This window comes from Aulonocara stuartgranti, assembly GCF_965226115.1.
Source record: "Aulonocara stuartgranti genome assembly, chromosome: 18".
NCBI lineage: Eukaryota > Metazoa > Chordata > Actinopteri > Cichliformes > Cichlidae > Aulonocara > Aulonocara stuartgranti.
The window spans coordinates 22,228,509-22,252,443 of NC_138954.1; the positions used below are offsets into that span (position 1 = coordinate 22,228,509).

A 23,935-nucleotide genomic window follows, 5' to 3' on the forward strand; every position below is an offset into this window, starting at 1 on the left:
AATTCAGCTGAAGCAAGAAGCTCCCTCTCATGGCTCCAGGCGTCCCGGTTCTCCAGCTGAAACCACAGATGAATTAGTGAAAAGACAAATCTTCTAAACTATCTTAAAGCGCTCCTTGTTCCTGTGACGGGATCTCATCTGCGATGTTTAAGTGCTGTGTCACGAAATGCCCCAAATCTCCGCAGTAAATTCTCAACTCCTTTACTTAAACTGCTGGAGACATTGATAATTTACAACATTGTGGATTTAGGCCTGTCTTAATGAGGTTGGGAGCTGATAGGGTATATTATAGGCTCCATCTTCTTACATCCTCTTTCCCTTCTTCATCACATATTTATTCCGTCCTTGTTTTCTATTTCTCCCTTCACTTCTTTTCTGTAACTCCTGTTTTTCCCTTTGTCTCGTCTTGCAGGTGTCTGGCGCACTCACCCTGCCTGTAACAGGCGAGGAGTCAGAGGACCAGGGCCATGACTGGCTTTCCTGGCCATGGTGGGCGTGCCTTAGTGCCATGGCCGAAGCTGTGGCGATGGGTCCTGGCGACTTCACTGGTTACCATGATAACCTTGACACTGCCAGGAAACAGCCACGCCTGTCCGCCACGGTGCGAGTGTTCAGCCCAGCTAAGGTCAGTGTCGTGCCAGCGACGGCGGCTCACCAACATCCCGGAGGGCATTCCTACAGAGACGCGGCTCCTAGACCTCAGCAAGAACCGGCTCCGCTGGGTGCAGGCGGGAGACCTGGCACCGTACCCACGACTGGAGGAAGTGGACTTCAGTGAGAACCTCATCTCCACGTTAGAACCGAATGCCTTCTCCACCCTCCAGAGTCTTAAAGTGCTGAAGTTAAGGGGGAACCAGTTGAAGTTGGTGCCCATGGGAGCCTTTGCCAAGCTTGGCAATCTTACCAGCCTAGACCTTAGTGAGAACAAGATGGTGATTTTATTGGACTACACCTTCCAGGACCTGAAAAGTCTAAAACACTTGGAGGTCGGAGACAACGACCTGGTTTATATATCCCACAAGGTAAGCTCTTAAGCATCTGGCCAGTAGTGAATTGAGCTTATTGATGAAATGGGAAATGGATACAATAATTTGCACTTTATTTTTAAAAAATCCTGGTGTGACATTTTGGCAAAGTCTATTCGTTTTCCTGCATAGATAAAAACACTGATACCAGTTACACAGCATCCATGTAACACATTTCCAGCTTCCCCATGAATAAGTAAAAAAGCACTCAGCTCAGTGTTTGGTTTGTTACTTAGACTACACTTAGAAGAAACCAAACACATCTGAATATTGTTTTTCTGTGTCAAAAAATAAAATGATAAATTGAAATATTGTTTTACTGTTATACTGCAATACTTACAATAACAGCAGCACACATTCAAATGGAGTGTGTAAAAAATGATTCTGTTACTTTTATTTGAATTTATTGTTTCTAATTACGTATTAAGAGATTAAGGCACTATTAAAACACAAAGACCTCAGAGAAAACCAGAAAAATGTCTCAGCACTTTTAAAACTCGTCATAATCGGAGCTGGTTGCTATGGCCACAAATCTGATATTTTCCTTTGAGAATGATTATGAAATATTAAAAATTAAACGAGTCCTTTTCTTGGCATGTACCTCACATACAGTAGCAACAACAAAAATGTGTTCTGGTGAAATACTGAACCAAGTTTTGTCTGTTTGTCTTACTTAAACATAAATAAATATATATGTATATGTATAAGCAAACAGTGATTCCCAGATTCCCATTATGTTTTTCTTATTTCCAGGCATTCTCAGGTCTGCTGGGGTTGGAGGACCTCACAATAGAGCGCTGCAACCTGACATCCATCTCTGGTCAGACGCTGTCCTACCTCCGCAGCCTGGTCACTCTTCGCCTTCGCCACCTCAGCATCACTGCCCTGGAGGACCAGAACTTTCGCAAGCTGTCAAACTTGCGGGGTTTGGATATCGACCACTGGCCGTACCTGGAGTACATTTCCCCTCTCAGTTTTCAGGGCCTGGACCTCCACTGGCTCTCCATCACCAACACCAACATCACTTCTGTCCCCTCGTCCTCCTTTAAGAACCTTGCCCACCTCACCCACCTTAACCTGTCCTACAACCCCATCACCACATTAGAGCCTTGGGCCTTCAAAGACTTGCTGAGGCTGAAGGAGCTCATCATGGTAAGCACAGGTTTGATGACGGTGGAGCCCCATGCCCTCGGAGGCCTCCGACAGATCCGCGTGCTCAACTTCTCCTCAAACGACCTGCAGACACTGGAAGAGGGCTCCTTCCATTCTGTCAACAGTCTGGAGACCCTCAGAGTGGACGGGAACCCCCTGATGTGTGACTGCCGTCTGTTGTGGATCCTGCAAAGACGCAAGACCCTCAACTTTGACGGCAGAGTGCCGGTGTGTGCGGGGCCGGTGGAGGTGCAAGGCGTCAGCCTCAGCTCCTTCACCGATTCTGCACTCTTCGATCACTTCACATGCCAGAAGCCTAAGATACGCAACCGAAAACTGCAGCAGGTAATGAATGGTGATGAGTTTGTTAAACTTTCTACAACCATAAACAAGGTTGTTTTAAGCTTTTAAAATATTCCTACATATAGATATCTGCTGTGCTTTTTTAAACTTGTGCATTTATTCATCCACTCACTCTTTTTCTCCAGATGATCGCTCGTGAAGGCCAACCGGTGAGTTTTCTGTGTCGAGCCGAAGGAGACCCTCCCCCTTCTATTGTCTGGATTTCCCCACAGCGCAGGCGGATCACAACTAAGAGTTCAGGGCGCATTATAGTTCACCCAAGTGGCACCCTGGAGATCCGCTACGCCCAGCTCACTGACAGTGGGACATACATCTGCATAGCCAGTAACGCCGGAGGCAATGACACCTACTTTGCCACACTCACGGTGCGTGGCCAACCGCTGGATGCCGCCTCAGCCTTCTTTCTCAACCGCTCACTGTACAGCAGCGAGTTCTTCAACGACACAAATCTAAACAGCACACGCGTTTTCCTCAAGTTCACCTTTGACCTGACCACCATCTTGGTCTCCACGGCAATGGGCTGCATCACGTTCCTCGGGGTTGTCCTCTTCTGTTTCCTGCTGTTGTTCGTGTGGAGCCGGGGACGCGGACAACGCAGGAACAACTTCACAGTGGAGTACTCCTTCCGGAAATCTGAACCCGTCACTGGAAGCTCTTCAGGAGGGACCAGGAAGTTTAACATGAAAATGATATGAAACAACGCAGCCAGGGGTCCCTCAGGGGAGGCATGAGCACGTCCCATAAACGTGTTTGACGCACGCAAACGCACACAGCCTCTGACTCGCAAAGAAGCTTGACAGCACAAGCCCCTGTCCGTGGCTCCACTCATTCGAGCGCCCACATCAAAACCGGAGCCACTTCTCAATTTGGTCTGATTTGTGACCCTGATCTCTCAGCAGTTTTATTCAGCTTGTGGTCAAAATTTGCTTAAATTATACCTTAAGGAGTGCTAGCTACTTGTCATTTATGCTTAATAGGCACAGAAGAAAGAAAATATAGGTGATAAGATGTAAATTGGCACGATCACTGGCCTGTGGAACAGTGATAGTCCTGTTTCTCATTTATTTTAATGAGAAATGATAAGGTTTCCTTTTTAATTTCAATTTCTCTCTTTTTTGTAGAGTCAGGGATTTGAAAAGAAATTCAGTACAGAGAGCTTCTGTCCATTAATCACTCTCTCTAAAGCCTGCCGTGCTGCTAATCATGCATGTAGCTTTAAGCTGTAAGTTTGTACCACTCACAAAAACACAGCTTTGAAAGACAGTTAAATATGTTTTTCTATTTATTCAGACCACCGCTGAGGAGTAAGGATAACAAAGAGCAAAATGTTTTATGAATATTATCATATGGCCTTTGCTTTTATGCACAAAAGCTGAAAAATAATAAGATTTGCGTAAAGCAAGAAAAAAAATCTGGCTTTTTCTTCTTTGTGAGCTTTGTGAGGTTTTACAACATTAGCTGTGTGAGTTTGGGACGAGCGCACCGGCTGAGAGTTGCTGTAGCTGCCTGTGGCCCGGTGGGTTTGGTTTGAAAGTCGTGCCCACCGGTCACAGGCCACCACTGTAACCATGCCAACCAACACAGGAGGGACCGGGATGGTGGCCACAAGAGGGTTGCTGGGTAGAAGAGGCAGGTGACTTCTGCTCCCTCTGCCCTGCATCCCGTTCGTGCTCTTCTTCAACACGAGAGGGTCAACCTGCCCCTCGTCCCTGCTGTGTTGGTGGACACCCAACCCTACCAGCGCTGCCAGGGGGGAGCAGCCTGGCGAGTTGGTTCATACCTAGAGGCAGACAGAGGACACACGGGCCCACTAGGAGGTGTTCACATTAACACACATTAACACCCTCATCCTACGAGTGGAAGGCGGCACACGTACAGCCCCTTTTCTCAGGAAAAGTGAAATAACTAGCCTACAGAGTGAGAATGGTTATGCATATTTACTCTGATAAACTGTAAAACATTCCAGCAATACTTTATGTGGAGCCATAAAGCTAAAAGTCCATTCTCTGAGAGAGAAGTGATGTGAATTCGTGAGTGTATAAGCTAAGCCATAGTTGTGTAGGTTGTATTTTTATACAGTAGTGTGTGCATGATTCAGTTATATAATTATTGCCACTGCCATCCTACAAGCTGTCGCAATGATCACAAGACCATCTGCTGTCACCGGGCTTGCATAAAGTTTCACCTCATAACACGCACACACGCACGCACGTGCTCAGAGGAGATAGAACCACATTGAGGTGATTTTTTCTGATAGGAACAACACTCAGCGACACACGGACCAATAAAAATCCACAAATCACAAAGTGCAGCACTCGCTGCTCTCTGTCTGTCTCTCAGAGGGCCGGTGTGCGAATGTCTCTGCCCCCCTAGCCCAGTGCTTCCCCCCCTCCTCACCCAAATCCCCCACACACCCCCACTGGGTCCTCCTTTGGGAGGGGTCCCTGGCTGGAGACCGAGGATTTAAAATGTAAATGAAGTCGTGTAACCCTACCCACGCCATGTGCATCGTATAGTGGAGAGTAGTACTGTGGTTTTAAAAATGGAAAAAAAGACTAAAAAGACAAAAAAAAAAATTGTTTTTAAGTGTTCTGTTTGTCCTTCAATTCATTTTCTTTTTCTTTTTTTCAGTTGTTCTCTGTGACCTTTTGGCTGTTTAATGTTCTTCGTCCTCCATGTGGGATTGTCCTCTTCTCAACACCTCATGCAGTAGCACCCTTTCAGATCTCAAGGTGCACGTAAGCCTAAAGCAGGCAGAGCGTTAAGTTCATTCACAGCTGAGATTTGATCTAAAGCTGTTCTGTGGAGAAGAAAAAAATGTTTGCAAGTTAACAGATGAAACTGATAGTTGCTAGTTACTAAAAGCTGTGAAATTAAAACTTTACACACTAATTATGGATTTACCATAGACTGTAAAACACAGCCTGATTCACTCATCCTGATGACAGCTTTGGCTTATTGAATACTCGAATTTGACATTTTAGCTGCTGCCATTTTTTTTTAATGGACATGTCCATACATCACACTGTAATAATAAATGTGATGTTAACTTTAGTTACATGAAAACTGAGCAGCTCACACACTGCAGTGTCTTTTAATACAACCAAATCCTGAATGAGAACAAATTAGAGGTGTGCCGATCGATCAGCTGGGGACAGGAATCGACGGATTTTCAGCAGTGACCGGCCAATGAGCCTCATGTGTGTGCGTTTCAGTATGCACAACATGTGCACAGCAGCATAGGCAAATAAGCAAAGCTCACCAAAGTTAAACGCAGGGGAGGAACACCCCAAAAACTTTTGTAATGACAGACCTAATCAGATACTTAAATCACCAAGCTGAACATTAATATTTTAAAGAAACTAACAATGGAAAAGTGGATATAGCTAAAGCTATCCAGAGCCCAGAGAGCCTCGGTATGAGCAATGGATCGAAGCCACAAAAAAAGGAGGAAGAGAAATGGGCTGGTGTCCTGTTGTGTGGTGAAATCCTGTTAATATTTATATATATATATATATATATATATATATATATATATATATATATATATATAAAACACCCAGCACGCCCCTGCGGGCGGTTTATCCTCCAAGCTCGGGTCCTCTACCAGAGGCCTGGGAGCTTGAGGGTCCTGCGCAGTATCTTAGCTGTTCCCAGGACTGCGCTCTTCTGGACAGAGATCTCCGATGTTATTCCCGGGATCTGCTGGAGCCACTCGCCTAGCTTGGGAGTCACCGCACCTAGTGCTCCGATTACCACGGGGACCACCGTTACCTTCACCCTCCACATCCTCTCGAGCTCTTCTCTGAGCCCTTGGTATTTCTCCAGCTTCTCGTGTTCCTTCTTCCTGATATTGCTGTCATTCGGAACCGCTACATCGATCACTACGGCCGTCTTCTTCTGTTTGTCTACCACCACTATGTCCGGTTGGTTAGCCACCACCATTTTGTCCGTCTGTATCTGGAAGTCCCACAGGATCTTAGCTCGGTCATTCTCCACCACCCTTGGGGGCATCTCCCATTTTGACCTCGGGACTTCCAGGTTATACTCGGCACAGATGTTCCTGTACACTATGCCGGCCACTTGGTTATGGCGTTCCATGTATGCCTTGCCTGCTAGCATCTTGCACCCTGCTGTTATGTGCTGGATTGTCTCTGGGGCATCTTTACACAGCCTGCACCTGGGGTCTTGCCTGGTGTGATAGACCCCAGCCTCTATGGATCTTGTGCTTAGAGCTTGTTCTTGTGCTGCCATGATTAGTGCCTCTGTGCTGTCTTTCAGTCCAGCTTTGTCCAGCCACTGGTAGGATTTCTGGATATCAGCCACCTCCTCTATCTGCCGGTGGTACATACCGTGCAGGGGCCTGTCCTTCCATGATGGTTCCTCGTCTCCATCCTCTTTCTTGGGTTTCTGCTGCCTGAGGTATTCACTGAGCACTCGGTCAGTTGGGGCCATCTTCCCAATGTATTCTTGTTCCTTGTCTCATCCTGGACTGTGGTGCTGACACTCACCAGTCCCCGGCCCCCTTCCTTCCGCTTAGCGTACAGCCTCAGGGTGCTGGACTTGGGGTGAAACCCTCCATGCATGGTAGGGAGCTTATATATATATATATATATATATATATATATATATATATATATATATATATATATATATATATATATATATATATATATATATATAATGATGATTAAAAATAATAATAATAAAATAACTAAAAAGAACAAAACATTTTTTTTCCTGTGGTGAGGTAAATATGTCTATTTACATATAGCTATCACTGCTAATGTCCCTGCCTCTGAAGAGAACCTTAAAGTAATGGAAAATATGTTAAAGCTAAATGTTGTTTCATAGAATTTAAAAAGAAAACAAAGAAATAAAACCATGGTAGACTATAGATAAGCGGAAGAGGATGGAAGAATGGATATAGCAATAACAAAAGGCCAAAAGATTAGTTAGATTAGAAAAATAGCTGCTATTTACACATGTCAGGGGTAGCAGAGGGTCTAACGGTGCTTTATATAGCAACTTAATGGTTTGAAAATCATTTCCCCCAGGTAAGAGACACCCTCAGACTCCTTTGCGAGTTAAATCTTGCAAACTCCATTTTTGTCGCTTGTAACGAATGATGAAACCACAGCCTCTCTGTCAGAATGAATAACTGAACAGCTCTTAAAGATTCATGAGGCCGAACAAGAATAGATGAACAAATTAGCCTGTTTTTTTTTTAACAGTGTCTTTGACAGGGTCTGCAGCCATTTTGGCTCTGGTGGTGTTGAGAACAGGATGTTGCCTTCGTGGATATCTCTTCTCCCTCAGCCCTTCCTTCTGTGTTTCCATCCCCCGGTACTTCTCAGTGCAAACTTAGGTTTAGATGACAGTGAGAATGTGCGTAGCGATTGTGGATGGTGTTATTGTGTAAACATCGATTTCAAATTGTAAGCGTAGATGAAGCTGTGTTTTCATTTTTTGACCTTCTTCTCCTTCTTCCCTCTTTACCGTCCTCGTGGCCCCCTCTCCCGTCCCCCGCCCCCGTCTTCTTTCTTCATCTCCTCGTTGTCCCTGTTCACAGTATTAGGCTGGAATATGGTTGTGCGGTAGTAGACACGTGTTCACTGTGACTGGTGAGTAAGTGTTGTTGTCTTATGATGTGTTGCTCCTCGTGATACCATCAAACACGGAGCAGTGATTAGATCATTGGAGACAAAAGATGAAAGGAAGGGGTGACCCAGGTTCCCTGAAAATCAAAACAAACAAACAAAATAACAAAAAAAAAACACTGGTTCTCATTTTTCACACACCCATTCCTTAAAATAAAAATGTCTGGAACTTTTCCCTCTCTGCACAGTGCCACTCTGGGATCTTTCTCTGCGTGTGAAACTCTGTGAACTGTACTGTACGTACTTTCTCTTGATGATATCTTGACACAATTTAACTTGCAAATGCAGAAAAGAGGTTGGGTTGTTGCAGAGCCGTGACTAAACGCCTATACGCTCGCTTTCTGCCTACTGAGGTACACTGAGTCATCTTGACAAGGAGGTAGTCCATTCATTAAAAACCTGACACCTCCAGCTGATCGGGGTTGGAACGAAGCACTTGTGTCTATTCAAGTTCCAAAAGCTTGCTTCAAGCTAGATGCTGTTAAAAAAAATGTCCTGCATCTTAAATTTCCTAGCAGAGGTTTGCTTTCAAAGGTTTTATTGGTATGCTAAACTGATTAAAAAAAAGACACTTCTCCAAAAAAAAAAATCCTCAGCAGCTCTCCTCAAAAAGGCTGCAGCACACAACACAGCTTTGCAGCTGAGCCGCTGCCTGCCTGACTCTGACTGACAGACTCTCTGTGTTTGTAGATACCAGTGGAGGCGAGCTTGATTCATCTCCTCTGCCACGATTCTTGAGAAAGTAGGCTGAGATATCCCCCGCTCCCTCCGCTGGTTTGTCCTTGCCTGCGGTTGGTACACCGTAGTCTAGACGTCCCATTTACAGCAGGAGCAGAACCAACCTCACCGTTAGCGTACCTTGGAAACTGAGGAAACTCTTCAAAGACCCACAACAAAACAAGACGAAAAAAACCCTTTGGACACACACCACAGTCGTGGCGTCAAGCCTGAATTATTCATATTTGGGTTTTTTGGTGTGTGTCCCATTGTTTCCATTCCATTAGCACACTGAGGGAAGCTTTCCTTTAAACGCTTTAAGCGGTTTTCTTACAATTTTGGCCACAACAACATCAAAAGAACCATATTAGTCGTATCTTCAGGACTACATTTCTACATTTTTGTCTCCTGTCATTTCTGATTCCATGTTAGCTCTAAATAAATCCATCTCTTGCTCCGCGTCCTACAGCTGCTGGTTTTGATTGGATTAGACTTGAGATTTATCAGAGCTGAGACGAGCAGTAATAGGATGACAGAGGAGCGAGCCTGGCTTGATTGGGTGATTACTTGGCTTATTAGTCCCATTTCCATAACGGGCCTCTCAGACAGAGTGTCATGCAAATAGACTTTTAGCTGTTTAACAGCATCAGTGTCAGACAGAGATATGACCTGTGATGAGTTTCTCAGGCAAAGAGGCGGTGATGCAAACAATCGCTGTCGCCTGATATAAGTGAGCATGCTGCAGAGCTTTGCTGAAACACTTTAGAGCACCTCAGACAGACAAATGCTTCATCTTAACCTTGACCAGACCCCCACCCACCCCCCAACAGACACACACACACACAAACAAAATCACCTCCATTTCCTTCTGTGTGACAATACTGACCCCCAGTGGTCACTGTGAGTATAGGAAACAAATCCTGATGACTGTTGTACCAAAGCAACAGCTCGGGGTCTCAAGCAGGTAAGCGAGAAAATTGACTGTTAGCTTCATAAGTCAGTGCTTCACTGATTTCCTTATAGCCATAGCGTGACCCCTGTCTTGGCACTGGGTGTGTTTCTGCCTGCAGTGGGAGCAGGAGAGGCCTCCATCTCATCAAAAAGCAAACTGCTCTAAGTCTGGAGATTACACACTTAAACCCCCACCACCAGTCTCACCAAACCCTCCCCCCAGAAAACTTCACAGCATTATTCTTTCTCTGTATATGATTAAGTGCTGCTCAGCAAATGATCGGCTACTCTCTAGAGAAGAAAAAAAAAACAAGTTTCTTTCTTGTGGTCTTAGCAGATTAAATCTATGCATGCCTTTTATATACAGTGATTGGTCTTGCCAAACTCTCACCTACACTTGTACAGATAGCCATGGGTGCCATCGTTGCTGGCCATGGGACTGGCTGAAACGACTAACGTGTGTTTTAATCTGGTACAAGTTAAAGCCAGGGGGCAAAGAGTCACCGGCATTCACGAATATATATATAAAGAAGCATTTGTTTACTTGGGATGATTGTACTTTTACACATATCTATCTTCAAACAGATGATCTGCTCTGATGTGTAAGCTGTTGATAAAGCTATTGATATTCCAAGCAGGGTGGTGGGACTGATCAATCATGCTGTGTGGGGACAGGATTGTTAATGGCATACTTTCATTGATCTATCTTGAATCTTGTCACTCTCTCAAAGTCTCTCTGGAGTAGGAGGAGGCATACAGAGCTCTCATAGACCTGGTTGGCACTCATTCCTAGGTTTCTACACCTCTTTTTTGTTGTTGTAATGATTTCCTCTTAAAACGAGATGGTGCCAGCTTTTATGCTTTTTTTTTTTCCAGGTCTGGGGTAATAAAACGCTCTGTTGCCTCTCCCACTCTTTAGAGGAAGCTTTCATTTGGTATAGCTCTGCATTTCTTGGTGCGCTCTGATTCAATACAAACAGGTAAAATAATACTGATACTTAAGGTATCTATCTATCTATCTATCTATCTATCTATCTATCTATCTATCTATCAGCCTGGCACTGACCTCGTTGAGTATCTCAGAACATTTTCCATCCATCACTCTTTGATATTTGTTCCTCTTTCGCGTGATTGTCGCTGACCGCTGAAACCTAGGAATGGGTGCCGAGAGCTCCAACTAAATGCAGAGCCAACGTAAAAACAGCAGCTTATCAGGTCGAATGGCGTTAAAACGATCAATCATTAATGTCAAAGAGACTGTTATACAATCAATACCAAACCTGGACTCTGATCCTCTCCGGCTTCTTGAGCGTCTGAGTGTACGTGAATATTTCTAGCATGTAAATTTTGTGCCATAGCAAGTGGATCCTTGGAGAAGAAGAACAGGAACTGTACATATTAGATCTATTAGCCATATCATGTCATCCAATCTGTAGACCTCCTTGCCATGTCTGACAGAGGAAAATGACTGTTGAACTGTAAATAGTGTAGGTATAGTAAAATAGGATTTATCGGCTGTTTCTTCTCTCCGGGGATCGCCCATGTTTTGCTCAGTCCCATGGCTGCTTGGTCTCAAAGGGAAGGATAAGACAATAATGTATTTGTCTATAGAACACATATGACTTCTTTTTTAATTTAAATGTATGTTTTATATACCGTCTGTCTTGTAAATGAGCTCCTTTTTCGTCATAAAAGCATGATGTGACTCGACTGAATCCTGTGTGCCTCCCTGTTTTGTGTGTGTCACATTAGAGTCTGAGGCTGGTCAGAGTGATTCTATAGCGAGGGTTAGAATTCATATCAGCCAAAAATGTGAAGAAAACAGTGTTATTTTTACTAAGCAAGCAAGTTATCTCCAAAACACACCCGAGTAGTGTTCAAAATCCTTTAACTGTCAAGCTGAAGCTCTGACAATTTTTGAAATATTTAAATAAAATGAACATTTAATATCTGGTTACAGAGAATCTTAGTCGTAGAAGACGTGAATGACGCATTCATTTTGGAGGTTTTGAAAATATGAAGTTTGGGCTTGATGATGGATTTCTGAGAGCTGATATCAACTGAATTTAGAGGGTTTTATAACATTATATACTATTCCCCCCTCTAGAAATCTACCTTATCAATTTTATTGCCGTTTAGCCAACAGTTATAAGATTGATCACACAAAAATCACAGGTTGTTTTAGGAGAAAAATTAAAGAATAAAGACGTTTTCATTTTCTGTGTTTCTATAAACACGGAGCATGAATGTAATGATTTAAAGGAGCACTTTGCAGTTGTGGATCAGATTGTGCAAATGTCAGCAGGAAGCCACCTCATTAAACCACTGAATCATATCAAAATGAGCCATGTTTCATGAAATAATTGCTTTGTTGATATATTGCTGAAGATAATACAGATGGAACACAAATGCTCCTTTAATCAGGTAGTGAAGTTTACTGTAATTATTCACTCAGTGTAATATAAATGCTGTACCTAGACTATGAACTACAGTTTAGATCAGCTACATTAATCCTTTCTAAAAGTATCCAGTGAATTACTATGAAATTATAATTTTTAAAGGTTTTATAATAGGTGATGTATTATTTTTAATGAAAAACACTAAATGTAGGAATAAAGTATGACAACAGTCATACTATTCCCTGATAACCTGTCAGCTGTGTTCCAGGTAACATGGTTGGCATTTCTTTCATTTTGATCCCTTGTGCTAATTCCTATGTGCTAATGGTCTTAATCAACTCACATTTAAATAAAAAGTCTCTACATTTCTGTCAAACTAACATCTAAAGCAAGTACACAACATGTTGGTGTCACAGTTGATGAGCAGTGAACCCTCTCTCTCTGTGGATGCAGTCACACTGAAGAAATGTCAAAGAAGAGAAGAAGAAACTCAACACACTGTATTTTAAATTTGCTCCACATAAGGGGCTGAAATCATTTGATGCTTATGTGACTTTGAGGCAAACTATTGCTGAGTAATAGACATTACAGAAATTTCTTGGTCACGAAGAAAGTGAATAATCCACATTTTCATTGTTCATATACAATGACAGTAAAAGGCTATTCTATTCTATTCTATTCTATTCTAAAACAATGTTTTCATGTTTTAATGGTTATTTTTGAACAAATAATAATGAAAATAATACACAAAAAACATGCATCTGAATAATAATTATGAGTAGTAAAACATGACATTTAGCAAATTGAACCACGCAAAAAAGCTAATACTAATTCGAGTGTAGTGTATTGTAATGATGGAACCCTTTTTTATTTTTATTTATTTAATTTTTTTATTAAAAGTTGATCATAGCTTGAAATTGATATTTCAAAAAGATATATTGTGGACTCTAATTATAGAATGGCCCAGTAATACACAAGCTTATGTCACCACGTTGAACCAAACATTACACACGTTTGTAGATCTTCAGAACTACAATTAAGTCCATATGTTTTTGAACAGTCATTGTTATTTTTACTCTGTACACCACCAGAGAGGATTTCAATTGAAACCAAGATGTGATTGAAGTGCAGACTTTTAGCTTTAATTTAAGAGCTTTACCTAAAGTACCGTAGTAAATGAGTTACAGCCATTTCTATTTTCAGTTCCCAATTTTCAGAAGTTCAAAATTATCTTGACAATTGATGATAGTTAGGCCTGTTATCCTATTATTTCATGATTAATTAAGGCTTTCAAACATCTGGTTTAAAGGGCTCAAAGAGACGTCTGTACAAGTGAAGAAGGCCATCATCAGACTATCAAACCAAAAACCTTTTGGAGAGAAAGCAAAACCTTTAGAAGCAGCCAAATCAACAATGTGATTCATTCTTTAAAAGAAAGAACGCACTGACCAGCTTGGCTCAGAGGATAACTAACATGTATGACGGCATGGTTAAAATCAACTTCACAATATCTAACCAAGTAAAGAGCTCTCTGGAGAAGGTAGTAGTATCTATAGTTAGTCTACAATTAAGAGACACCTTCACAAAAATTTAGAGCGAGGTCCAAACCACTGGTTACACACAAGAACGAGAAGGAGGAAACACAACATCTGGTAATGTCCATAGTTTCAGGACTTCAGTCATTGTAAAAATGTTCATTGGTTTGTCCGGCTACTTTTGAGCAGCTGAAAATAGGAGACTAAACATGAATAGAAATTCCTATAGTTTAATAATAACAATTATAAGTCGTGAAAGCAAAGTTTTGTTAAAGCCTTCGAGTTAAAGCTGAAACTGTGCACTTCAGTCACATCTCGACTGTTTAATTTAAAAACCACTGTATGACACATGGAGGTAAAATTACAAAGCATGTCTGATTGTGCAGTTGTACGTTAGGTTTGTGAGCATTCATGTGACACTCTGACAGCCATCCCGCTTCTCCAAAGGCTTCTCTCAAGATTTAGCACCACAGCTCCAGGAACACTCAAACATAAGGTGTTATTAATTCTGGAGACCTAATGTGTTTTAGATTGAACAAATAAATTACACACACTTAAAAAAGCAATTATGTAAATACCCACAACCAATGAGTAAAATAATAACTTTCCAAAATTAACCAGGTTCATTCTCAGAAATTAAACAATTATCCAGGAGACCTTTTTTTTTTTTTAGAAAAAAAGTGTTTATGTTGTACTTTTTTTTAAAGTCTTTGTTGATAAAAGACCGCAGAGCTACTTATTATAATTAGTCTGTACTTACCCTTGTTAACAAAGATCAGTGTTGGGCAAGTTACTTTGAAAAAGTAATTAATTATAGTTACTAGTTACTTCTTCAAAAAAGTAACTGAGTTAGTAACTGAGTTACAAGATTCTAAAAGTAATTAATAACTTGAAAAGTAACTATTGCTTTACTTTAAAAAAAAAAGAAAAGAAAGAAAGAAAGGTTCAACCCTCTGGGGTCCAGGGTATAATTGGCCATTTTTGACTACTTTTGATGTTTCCTCTACATTTCACCTTTAAAAACTATTTACTTTGTTTGGTATCATTCTTTTCAGCACAACCTCACGTGTCAGCTGTTCTGCATTCAATAAGATGCCACACAAATTATTTGTGCCACTCCAAAAAAATTATTTCTATCCACTATAAAGGAGAACATCACAGCCTGATACCTGCAGGTCTGACAGCAGCAGGTGTATCACTCCTGTTTCTACCTGGAGACAGCAGTCGCCTCATTGTTCTGACACAGAACACAAAACTATCCACAACACTACACACTACACTAACTACATAAGACAACACATTCACTACACACCCCAAACACGCTAAACGTCACAAATATCTCACATCTCAAAACTCGCTCTCTCTCTTTCTGCTGTCTTTATCTCTCTCTCTCTCTCTCTCTCTCTCTCTCTCTCTCTCTCTCTCTCTTTCTCTCGCTGTCACTCCTAAAACTTCCTCCACTTCCTAAACAACCAAATATCATGTTGCCATATCATTTTTTGATTGGTCAACATGGTGCATTTTTCTACCAAAACGAACAGGCTGTTTTTTGTTTTGTTTCGTTTGTTTTTAATTTTTTGGTCATAAGCAGAGAGCGTTTGCTAGCGCTGTCCTTAGACAGCAAACATGAGGAAACTATTGAGGAAAAACACAATTTAAAAACTGGTATATCTCACCCTTTTGCTTTGTCATCTTAAAGTGGTCGTGTGATTGGCTAACGACGACTACTTTATTCTTCCTCAGTCAAACAGCAGCACTCATGCGATTGCTTTGCCCCCTAGTTCCAGGTGTTGTGCTAAAAAGTGATCTTCAGGCAGAAAGTGATTGCCGTCCGCAGGCGTGAGCAGCTGCTTAAAGCTGTAGCGCCCAGATTACGGTAAACTGAAGACAGCTTCAACCGTCTGTTTGTTAAAAAATAGTAACGCGACCACTATGGGCGCCGTTTGTAAACTGAAACATGCCGAAATTAACAGCAACATTTTTCCACATTTAGCTCTAAATCTTACAAAAACATGTTTTTTCGAGTCATTTTTTACAACATTTAGTATAATATTTGTAACTTTTCATATTTAAAACAGGATTTTAAATGTTAAATCTAAATGCTAAATGTTAAATGTAAATATTATATTTAAATGTAAATGTTAAATGTTAAATGTAAATATTATATTTAAATGTAAATGTTAAATGTTAAATGTAAATATTATATATAAATCTAAATGTTAAATGTTAAATCTAAATGTTATATATAAATCTAAATGTTAAATGTTAAATCTAAATGCTATATATAAATCTAAATGTTAAATGTTAAATCTAAATATTATATATAAATCTAAATGTTAAATGTTAAATCTAAATATTATATATAAATCTAAATGTTAAATGTTAAATCTAAATGTTATATATAAATCTAAATATTATATATAAATCTAAATGTTAAATGTTAAATCTAAATATTATATATAAATCTAAATGTTAAATGTTAAATCTAAATGTTATATATAAATCTAAATGTTAAATGTTAAATCTAAATGTTACGGGAAACTAAATATTTAGCTAATATGCAAATTTATTGTACGGGTCAACGGAAATGCCAAAATAAAAGCTTCAAGAAAACCTCCCGCGCTAAAGTGTGCCGGTCGCGGTCAGGTTCTGTGTTTGCGCTCCTCTTACGGTCACTTTTGACTGCCATGAGCTGCTTCGACTATTCCCTACCAGCATGTCCAGCGATTTAGCTGAAAACATTGGAAGAGCCGTTTTGTCGGCCATCCAACGATTCAGCGGTAATGCACCCTCGACCTCACAAACGCCGCAGCACTTGGTAAGTTTATTGTATAGCATTTTGGACGGGTTGATAGCAGTGTTAGCAAAACTAGCAAAGCTAAATTACTTAGCTAGTCCTCAATTATTTCATTTGGTAGGCAGCAGACAGAGATCGAACATCATACAACTCTATTTATTTATTTGGTAGGTAGGTAACAGTCGTTCTTGATGTAAATGTTTCCTTAGGAATCCAGCAATGCACCTGGACCAAGTAGACCTGCCGTCTCCACTGGGATACCATACTGCTCGGTAGGCCTTCTTACACATATCATTTAGCTGACTAATTTTTGTTTTTTCTTTGGTGTAATATGTCACCTTAAATTAAATCCTGTCAAAGTAATGATTCTGATTCTACATACATTTCATCTTCTTAGGGGTCCATCACTAGCAGTGTCACATCACCACCAACAACATTCACAAGTTTTACGTCATATTTTATTACTGTTTTTGCTGTGAAGTGTCTTTTGATTGCTCACTTTCATATTTTAAAACTATTGATAAAATATTACTCTAGCTAATCTGTCACAGTACAATTGCCTCAAATTACCCATCTTTTGTTATAGAATTGTGCTCATTGAGATTTTCTGTGCCGTGTTCTAGGATGATTACCAAGGAAGGCTTCAGATTTCCAAAGAGGAATTGGAAAATGTTCTTTCCCTGAAAACATCTTTTACTGAAGCTGCATCTATCCTTTCCATCTCCAGGCCCACTCTGTATAAGTTACTGCAAGACTATAATATCTCAGAGTCAAAATTCAATGTAATCAGTGACCATGAGTTAGATCAGATAGTGTCCCAAATAAAAACTGAACATCCAAATGTTGGAGAAGTGATGCTGATGGGTCATCTGCGTTCCAAAAACATAGTGGTTCAAAGATGGCGCGTAAGAAAGTCACTGCGGAGGGTGGACTCGGCTGGTGTTCTATCCAGGAGAAGAACTGCAGTTGCTCGGCGAGTATATTCTGTGCCTCATCCAAATTTCATATGGCACATAGATGGAAATCACAAACTGATTCGTTGGAAGTTTGTTGTTCATGGTGCAATAGATGGATACAGCAGGATGTTGATGTTTCTTCAGTGCTCCAGCAATAATCGAGCTGAGACTGTGAAAGCCCTCTTTACTGCAGCTGTTGGACAATTTGGCAGACCCCTGCATATCAGGACTGATCACGGAGAGAATGCTCAGATTTGGGAGGACATGCGAGCAAGCAGGGGTGAAAGCTCTGTCTTAATGGGAAGTTCTGTGCACAACCAGAGGATTGAGCGTTTCAACCGAGACTTAAACAACAACTGTAGCCGCATTTATGCACCTATATTTTATGAATTGGAATCACTTGGTATCCTAGACTTAGAAAATGCAACAGACCTATTTTGCCTTCATTATGTGTTTCTACCACGAATCAACCGCACTTTGAAGGAATTCAAAGCTGGATATAACAATCACTCTGTTTCCACTGAAGGTAATAGAACTCCCATCCAGCTTTTTGCCTGCGGAACTCATGTGTCTCATCGTCACAACCCAGAACTTTCTACAGCAGAGGTCTCCATACCCTCCTTGTCAAACTCTGAAAGTAGGTTTGTCCCATTAAATGACAGCGATTTACAAGAGCTATATACAAGCATGGACATGCTGGTAGGGAATAGTCGAAGCAGCTCATGGCAGTCAAAAGTGACCGTAAGAGGAGCGCAAACACAGAACCTGACCGCGACCGGCACACTTTAGCGCGGGAGGTTTTCTTGAAGCTTTTATTTTGGTATTTCCGTTGACCCGTACAATAAATTTGCATATTAGCTAAATATTTAGTTTCCCGTAACATTTAGATTTAACATTTAACATTTAGATTTATATATAACATTTAGATTTAACATTTAACATTTAGATTTATATATAACATTTAGATTTAACATTAACATTTAGATTTAACATTTAACATTTAGATTTATATATAATATTTAGATTTAACATTTAGATTTATATATAATATTTAGATTTAACATTTACATTTATATATAACATTTAGATTTAACATTTAGATTTATATATAATATTTACATTTAACATTTAACATTTACATTTAAATATAATATTTACATTTAACATTTAACATTTACATTTAAATATAATATTTACATTTAACATTTAGCATTTAGATTTAACATTTAACATTTAGATTTAACATTTAGCATTTAGATTTAACATTTAAAATCCTGTTTTAAATATGAAAAGTTACAAATATTTTACTAAATGTTGTAAAAAATGACTCGAAAAAACATGTTTTTGTAAGATTTAGAGCTAAATGTGGAAAAATGTTGCTGTTAATTTCGGCATGTTTCAGTTTACAAACGGCGCCCCATAGACCACACCGCATTTTCTTGTTAGTAACGCCGTTGTAACGATAGGAATAGTAATTAGTTAGATTACTCGTTACTGAAAAAAGTAACGCCATTAGTAACTTGTAACTCAGTTACTTGTAAGGCCGTTATTCCCATCATTGACAAAGATTCAGAAAAACATCACCTTCTGTTTTTTGTTTTTTTTTTATTTATGTACATTTACTTATTTGGATGGGCTCAGTCTAGATTTTCCACAAGAAAAACTCAATTTTGAATCATGTGCAGTGAAGCAAATCTTAGCTTTGATGTGATATCATCATCGGGTAGTTTATTTTAAGGATGGATAACTCAACTTCTGGAGACCTGAAACTGAGCACGGATGGAAACAAACCCTTATTCTATATATGCACTGTTAGCTTTAATTTTTTTTAAATATTTATCTTATAATATTTATCTTGGACTTTATACAAGTTTAAATATTTTAGATGTCAGCATGTTTAAATTAATTTAGAAAATCAATACAACAAAGTCAGGGAGTTCTTCCTCTTCTTCCTCCAGCTGCTGCCTTTAGGGGTCGCCAGAGACAATCATCTTCCTCTAATGTCCTTTTTCACTACATCCATGGACTTCCTCTGAGGTCTTCCTCTTGTCCTCCTGCCTAGCAGCTCCACACTGAACATCCTTTGTCCAGTATATCCACTATCCTTCTTCTGCACATGTTCAAACCATCTCAGCCTTGCCTCTAATTTTGTCCCCAAACCTTCTGATATACTCATTTCTAATCTTCTCCATCGCTCCCAACGGCTTTAACTCTGCCATCTCCAGCTCCATCTCCAGTTTTTGTGGGCACTTTTTAAACTTACCTGTTTACATTTAAATCCTTATTTACTATAAGTGTAAAAAATAAATAAACAAAGGGGGTGATGGTTGAACTCTGGAGAATAAGAATTTAGAGATATTTGACCTGAGTAGAGAGAAGCTGTAAATTGAGGACCCTCCTGGTTTCTGATCAAACATTTTCTAACAAACACGACCATTCTTGAGCCACCAGGTGGCAGCAGAGTACCACAGTAGATAGTAAAAAGCATCACACAAAAGTAGAAAATCAGTCATCCAATTGCTTCGTTCTTTATTTGTTTTCGTCAAAACACACAATTTACCAACACTGGTTTTCACCTTGTGTATTATTTGCTCGAGTTATTACTTGATTCTTCCTCCAAAAACTGAAGGCAGACCCACATGACTGACACCACCCTTACTGTATCACTGAGATCAGGATCAGAGGAAAGGCTCTCTGCTTGATGGTCGCATGCATCTGTGCACATGTGTGCAGGCATTTGATCAACATCTTCGATTAGATGTCCACTTAACAAGTCAGATCCCCACCACTAGCTCCCTCATTGCCGGGGGAGGGTCCAAGGTGCCTCGACCCCCACCGTAAAGGTCACTCTGCAGAGGTTAAAGGTGATCATGCACACACACACACACACACAAGGAATGAAAGTATCACTCCCCCTCTGCTCCCATCTCTCTTGTGCAGTCAGTTTCTCTGCCCTCCTCCATCGCTCTCTTTCTCTCTCCCTTCATCTTTCCTCTTTTTTTTGTCTCCGTTCTATTTGAAATTGATTGTCTCTACCATCACAAAGACACTTGGCTCTGATTGATTGATTGGTAAGGGAAGAGGGAGAGAACATCGACACTGGGGCTTCAAGATCTCTAAGGTCTGACTGAAGGAAAAAGCAAATGACGCCATTTTAAAACACTGGAAGGAAGCGTATTTCAGCTGCCTGGCTGTCCGTTTGTTTCAGCTTCGACTGTTTCCTAAAGCAGACAAACAGCCAGGGTGATCAAATTTAGATTAAATGCAGAAAAATAAAGCAGAGAAACTCCACACTCACACTCGCGGCTGTGGTATGAAACGAAGATATATAGAGATGGAAGTGCAGGGACTACTGGACACAAAGGGAAAGGTTACAACAACAGGGGGAAACACACAGTAATGAATCTCAAAGACATACAAATATACATATTTTATACAAATACACAAACAGCACATAAAACACACAAGGGTAAAAGAATGTACTTGAAAACCAAAACCCAGCTTTTTTTGTTTGTTTGTCTTTCGTTTGTTTCCCCCCCCAGTTTCTCCCCCTTACCTCCACCTGTGGAGGAACAGATCATCCCGCAGGTTATATACACTAATATAGGATCCATGCATAAAAAGAATCGCTCGTCCCACTCCTAAATGACAGAGGTGCTTTGGTTCGTTCTTTTTGTTTTAATATGTGAATCACTTCAACACACATAGGAAACAATTTTCAAACACAAACGAACAAAAAGAAAATGATGCAAAACAGAAATCATTCTGTCTTTGATGTGTTGTTATTTGTTGATTTCTTCTTTTCTTTTGCTGCATGTGTATTGTGTCATTGCCTCTTTATTTATCCCTTATGCACTTTTCTACACCCATGTCATGCCCCTTCTTTCAGTCTAAAAAAAGGACTCGGTTCAAATCTGCACACAATTTAAAAGAAACAAATAAAAAACTGGAAAGCTGTCAAACCAAAAACCAGTTTAAGCTCCACACTTTGTTTCATAGAAATTATAAATAAAACCCCCCAAACAATCATTTTGTTGTGACTTTAATGTCACGCTCATTGCTAAACATTGTCCTTATTGTTTCACTACATTAAATTTTACAGTCAAGATTTGAGGTATATCAAGATGAACTGTCTACACATGCCTGCCTTGTTGTAATGCTACCCTGGAAAGAGGGACCAGCGAAGAGGGGGGAGCGGGGGAGGATCACCAATGTGCATCATGTGTCGACAGCAGATGGAAGGTTTCTTTTATATATATTTTTTTGGTTTCTGTTTTTTTTTTTTCTGTTTTCAGACCAGTTAAATTGAAATGGTGGCCATCGAGAGACAGGAAAGAGCAGGAGTGAAGGGCTTTGTAAACAGCTAAATACACACACACACACACACACACACGCCGACTCTCGGATTACAAATGACACAAAAATATCTCTGGGAGGAGTGTGTGTGCGTGTGTGTATCGTGAAAAGAGGACTTGGTGAGATGATACGATCTCGTCGGTGTGTAAAAAAAAAACGGAATGGCAAGCGATGGTTTCCCCTCACCGTGTGAAAAGAAGTGCCGAGAGTCCGAAAAAGTGGCCCTTTAAGATCACAAGGACCCCTCCAGTGCTGCACCCCCTTCACCCAGTGTGTCCCCCCTACTCCCCCTCATTTAAACATGTGTGTGCATATTTGTGTGTGATCAGAGCAGTCCATCCCCTGGTTGAAGGAAAAAGGCACTCAACTCTTCCCACATAACAAACAGGCTGTGTTTGCTATGCAGCACGACTGCTCCGTGGAAGTGCGTGCATCCAAATCTGCATCTGTCTGCAACTCTGCATGTGTGTGTGTGTGTGTGTGTGTGTGTGTGTGTGTGTGTGTGTGTGTGTGTGTGTGTGTACATCCCAGGTCCAGTGTGAACACAGCAGGTGTGGATTATCTTTGGTATTTACGGCTGGGTCACTGTCTGGTTATTTTCTGTGAGGTAGCCACACACACACACATATTTCCCTCACTAACACTCTGCTTTGGGTTTTAACTTTTTTTTAAAAAAAATGCAGTTTTCCTCCGTCTAGACTCTAAAGTCATTCCCAAATAACAACAACCTGTTTCCGTGCACTACACCTCCCAGTTTATGGGTTTATGGAGGAATGTCCCTTGCTACCGTCCAGTCTCATGACGGGCCTCTGATGCTCCCGCCTCCCCTGCTTCACCCTTCCTCCTCCTGTCTGTGTCTCCTCCCTTATATGATTATCTCCCGCTAGAAGATGCTACACAACAAGTGGCTTTGCCCACACACACACACATACACACACAGAAAAAAATGTTATAAAAAGACACAAAAAAATCTGGCAATTCATATGGTGACAAAAGAAAACAATCAGCAGAGGAATGCCGTGACTGTCCATTTCAAAGAGGTCAAAGTTTAAAGATCAAGGAAGAGGTCCTTCACATCCACGCAGTCCGTTTGTTCCATCAAACAGGTATTCACAAATATGCACAGTTTGTCTCTGTTTGGTATCCCTTCCTCGTCTGTGCATAGGATCAGTCCATGACATGATGATTTGTCTGTTTTGATTCTGTTTCTTTTTTTTTTTTTAAGTTCTTACATTTTGTCAACAAGGTGCTTCTTTATATATTGTTTCAGCACGACATAGCACAATAGTCACGAGAAAGAAACCATGTGTCTATGGTACTATTATTACCCGCATCAATTAGTTGGGGAGGGGGAAAAGAAAATGAAAGAAAGACACATATCAAGAGAGTAGATCAATTGAGAATAGATAAGACAGAGAGAACGAGAGATGAAATTAAAGATTATTTACAGACATTTCCATTGTGTTTCATGTGGATCACATCAATGTTTTTCTTTTCTTGTCTTTTTTTAATTTTTTTTCTGAGGTATGAAATAGGCAAACATGCCGTATAGTGCTCACAATTTGTAGGTGTGTAATGACACAGACCAGACACTGCAGGGCACACTGGGGGTGGGGGAGGGGGGACTAAGTGGGCTGCGTCTGTTCTCTGATTATCATAAAGAGGCAAACATCATTGGCACTCAGGATCCTATATTGTGACATTTGACCTCTGTGTTTGGCCGCTAGAACAGAATGCACCCACCTTCCCTCACTCCCTTCACTCGAGAACAACAGCTTTTTTTTTATGTGTGGCATGTCATCCCTGTTTGATTGTTCTTCTTTTTGTAACCTGAAAATAACCTTTCAAGTGACTATGCAGTCTGTGGCCGTGCAGCCACTCAGTGTATATAAAGAAGCAAACATTCAGCATGTGTGTCATTGGATGTTTGGATGAGTGTGTTTGAACCATTTCTCCTCCTGTTTGGTTCTCTGGGTGTTCAATCTGCAGCTGTGTGAGGAGCAACGCCAGCGCGCTGAGAACAG

At 40.6% G+C, this 23,935-nt stretch overlaps 2 protein-coding genes across 5 annotated transcripts in view; both read left to right on the forward strand.

The window, feature by feature from the left end:
- Positions 1 to 6,087, forward strand: part of lingo3b (leucine rich repeat and Ig domain containing 3b) — a 50,935-nt gene extending 44,848 nt beyond the window's left edge. For all 4 annotated transcript variants that reach the window (XM_082513947.1, XM_082513948.1, XM_082513946.1 and 1 more), the window contains 3 exons: positions 413 to 1,022; positions 1,779 to 2,522; positions 2,666 to 6,087. In XM_082513947.1, the coding sequence (XP_082370073.1) occupies positions 468 to 1,022; positions 1,779 to 2,522; positions 2,666 to 3,235 (1,869 nt within the window). In that variant the 5' untranslated portion in view covers positions 413 to 467 and the 3' untranslated portion in view covers positions 3,236 to 6,087. The remainder of the gene's footprint in view (positions 1 to 412; positions 1,023 to 1,778; positions 2,523 to 2,665) is intronic.
- A 10,320-nt stretch (positions 6,088 to 16,407) lies between these two features.
- Positions 16,408 to 20,396, forward strand: LOC309694753 (uncharacterized protein; the record flags this gene model as incomplete). Its single annotated transcript, XM_082514961.1, has 4 exons — positions 16,408 to 16,620; positions 16,809 to 16,871; positions 17,223 to 18,254; positions 20,289 to 20,396. The coding sequence occupies exons 1-4, from the start codon at positions 16,519 to 16,521 to the stop codon at positions 20,394 to 20,396; spliced, it is 1,305 nt and encodes a 434-aa protein (XP_082371087.1). The 5' UTR covers positions 16,408 to 16,518.
- Positions 20,397 to 23,935: the final 3,539 nt, after the last annotated feature.